Source organism: Erigeron canadensis, chromosome 6 (assembly GCF_010389155.1).
Source record: "Erigeron canadensis isolate Cc75 chromosome 6, C_canadensis_v1, whole genome shotgun sequence".
In the NCBI taxonomy this organism is placed as follows: Eukaryota; Viridiplantae; Streptophyta; class Magnoliopsida; order Asterales; family Asteraceae; genus Erigeron; species Erigeron canadensis.
The window spans coordinates 6,142,056-6,145,655 of record NC_057766.1 but is presented as its reverse complement, the minus strand read 5'-3'; the positions used below and the strand labels follow the sequence as shown (position 1 = coordinate 6,145,655).

Here is a 3,600-nt window from a genome sequence, read left to right as displayed (position 1 = left end):
ATTTATTAGTTCTTCACTACTCGTACAGGAAAAAGTAACTTTCTGTATGGGGGGAATCCTTTATTCTCAATCAAGATGCCTCAACTGGATAAATTCACTTATTTCACACAATTCTTCTGGTTATGCCTTTTCTTCTTTACTTTCTATATTGCCATATGCAATGATGGAGATGGACTACTTGGGATCAGCAAAATTCTAAAACTACGTAACCAACTGCTTTCACACCGTACGAACAACATCCGGAGCAAGGACCCCAACAGTTTGGAAGATATCTTGAGAAAAGGTTTTAGCACCGGTCTATCCTATATGTACTCCAGTTTATTCGAAGTCTCCCAATGGTGTAAGGCCATCGACTTATTGGGAAAAAGGAGGACGATCACTTTGATCTCTTGTTTCGGAGAAATCAGTGGCTCACGAGGAATGGAAAAGAACATATTATATTTGATCTCGAAGTCCTCATATAGCACTTCTTCCAATCCTGGATGGGGGATCACTTGTAAGAATGACATAATGCTGATCCATGTTCTACACGGCCAAGGAAGCATCGGTTTTTAATCTCCTTATGACTTGGTCGTTCAGAAGAGATTCTTTCTCGATCAGAATAGTGGAATGGAAGGCACTACAAGAAAGATATACTCCTTTTCAAATCGTCCCGCGAAGACAGACGTTCAGAAAGGTTCTCGAGATTCTCAATCGCTCTTTTTTTAGTGGGGAGGAATAGTACGGGAAGGGAGCGAGACCAAGCTGAGACACTAGTAGAGTAAGCCCTTCCCACGTGTCAAAATGAATTGCAGCCTCAACCAGAGAGATCAACCTGCGCCTTTGATGTTAGGCCCCGGTGGAAAGTTTTTCGAAACCGGAACTTAATGGAATTGTTACTTTCCAAAAATGCTTTCTGAAAAGAAAGAAGGTCCATTTTCCCACGTAGTTCGTCGGTCAAACCAACAATTCTCTTCTCAAAGTAATAGGGAGATCCTTTTCTAGTTAGACTTCTTGCAATGAAAGAACCATCCCTTCCTATTTGTTTGTCCTGTCAGATAGAAAGAGAGACCCCAAAGAGCCTTCTTTACCACTTTAGGGGGCGGGGGTGAAGGGGGGGTTTACATGCAACCGAGGCAAAGTTGTTTATGATTGAATCTCAGAGGCACTCTTATCATTTGGTAGATCCAAGTCCATGGCCTATTTCGGGTTCACTCGGAGCTTTGGCAACCACCGTAGGAGTGTGATGTACATGCACTCATTTCAAGGGGGGCAACACTTCTCAGTTTGGGCCTAATATTTATCCTATATACCATGTTCGTATGGTGGCGCGATGTTCTACGTGAATCCACGTTGGAAGGACATCATACCAAAGTCGTACAATTAGGACTTCGATATGAGTTTATTCTGTTTATCGTTTCGGAGGTTATGTTCTTTTTTGCTTTTTTTTGGGCTTTTTTTCATTCTTCTTTGGCACCTACGGTAGAGATCGGAGGTATTTGGCCCCCAAAAGGGATTGCGGTTTTAGATCCTGGGAAATCCCTTTTCTTATACTCTTATTCTCCTTTCATCCGGCTGCCGTAACTTGGGCTCATCATGCTATACTCGCGGGGAAGGAAAACGAGCAGTTTACGCTTTAGTAGCTACCGTTTTACTGGCTCTAGTATTCACCGCCTTTCAAGGAATGGAATATTATCAAGCGCCCTTCACAATTTCGGATAGTATTTATGGTTCTACCTTTTCTTAGCAACTGGCTTTCATGGTTTTCATGTGATTATAGTTTTCTTTTCTTGATCATATGTGGTATTCGCCAATATCTTGGTCATCTGACCAAGGAGCTTCACGTTGGCTTTGAAGCAGCTGCATGGTACTGGCATTTTGTAGACGTAGTTTGGTTATTCCTATTTGTCTCTATCTATTTGGGGGAGGTATATGAAGGAACGAATCAGTGGATTGAAGAATTCAAGCTCGAAGACAAGAGAAGCGGGCTTTTCCAAAGAATTACTGCAGCTTTCCCACTCCCTTTTATTATCATATACAAAAAATATCTTCCACTTTCCTACTAAATCTCTCTTTATTCTGGCACATAATGAAGGGATCGAAGAGATTATGGCAGATCATGTTCACCAAGAAATGACCTGAAATTGGATCTTGGTCTATTTGAGATTGTTCCTTTTAATCGTAATCAAAGATGTTTTCTTATCTCTCGTTTCTTTTCTGAACAAATCGAAGAACCTAATGGATCGAACTCATCCTTGGCTGCTACGAAAGAAATAGCCTTGCGTTGCGGAAGGAACGTTCTGCTCTGAGTGGAAGGCAAGAGCTCCTTCCCTCCCTTCTTTATCGACATTAGCTGTATCCCATATCTCCCATATCGTATTTAACTAGACCCCATCCCTCGCTTTGACTGTTCACCATATGTGTATCGTACCGACCCCATAATCATACGTACAATAATTTATTCCTTCTCCCATATCACTCATTCACATGCCATCTCTTGTTCACCCGGAAAATCTTCTTGTTTAAGACAGATCGCTTCCCTCAGTCAGCGGGGGCCTAGTCGATGTAGGCCCCCAAACGGCGGGCACTAGTCGAAGGAGTAGTTTACTTACCTGTTTGTACATATACTATACTCATACCCATATTACGATAATATTGTTCACCCTATCTGCTTTCACGGCTTTGACCGGGAACCAAACTAAGAGCCAATACACCAACAACCAAGAAACGGGAGTGGGTGCCCTAGGAACGGCAGAAAGGAAGTACTGGTTCAAGCAGATACGAGTGACGGAACCGTGTTGATCAAAGACATGCCCGAGTGCCAGGAATGACTATAAGCCGATAGAGTCGTTTTAACATGCCATGAACCGATATACAATTTGACTAGTGCCAGGTACAAGAAAGAGTGGAGTTGATTTACAGATACTAGTACCTGAATGACAAGTGACGAAAGCAAGAAAGAGTTACTAAAACCATTACGAATGACAAGTACACACAAGAATGACTCGATCGAGTCCCGAGAGACAGATAGAGCTTAACTAAAAACGTCCCCGGTCATCCTTCCGCATCATCATCCGGCGATGAAATCGAGGGATGATATCAGGATACCTGATCGATTGAGGGACTGATACAGGCAACAATTCGGGTGGCTTCGAATACCTCCGTAAGCCACTTAAGGGAAGAAAACTGTTTAGATACAGTGATGTGATCAAATCCCGACTTCCGTACTAGCCTGACACCTGTTTTGAGAACAAGTAAGCTCCAATGCATGCTTACTTAGTCAAGCTATCATGAGTTACAAGGATCATACGGTTTAAGTATGACCTTGAAACCCGAAAATCTTACAATGTCGATCCTAATGCTACAGTTGCTATCGGTTGCTAGCCTCATGGATACGGTCCTGAGGCTTCTGAATGATAGAATTAGAGGGTCCCTTTCGGACGTGCAGATTGAGGTTGGTAGGATATAGGCGTTAGGCTCTTTCGATGGCACTGAAAGGCCTGTGATCGTACTCTTTCGTATATAGTTGTCAAAGACACTGGAGAGAACTAGTCTCTCAGGCTAGGGACTCTCTATCTATATACTAGAAACTGGATTTATAGCGAGCTTTTACTATTAGAA

The 3,600-nt window shown here is 42.6% G+C and overlaps 1 protein-coding gene and 1 pseudogene across 1 annotated transcript; both read left to right on the top strand.

Annotated features, from left to right (window-relative positions):
* Positions 1-642, top strand: LOC122605822 (putative ATP synthase protein YMF19). Its single transcript, XM_043778779.1, has one exon. The coding sequence runs from the start codon at positions 76-78 to the stop codon at positions 553-555; it is 480 nt and encodes a 159-aa protein (XP_043634714.1). The 5' UTR covers positions 1-75; the 3' UTR covers positions 556-642.
* Positions 643-835: 193 nt separating this feature from the next.
* On the top strand, positions 836-2,045 carry LOC122604219 (annotated as a pseudogene).
* Positions 2,046-3,600: the final 1,555 nt, after the last annotated feature.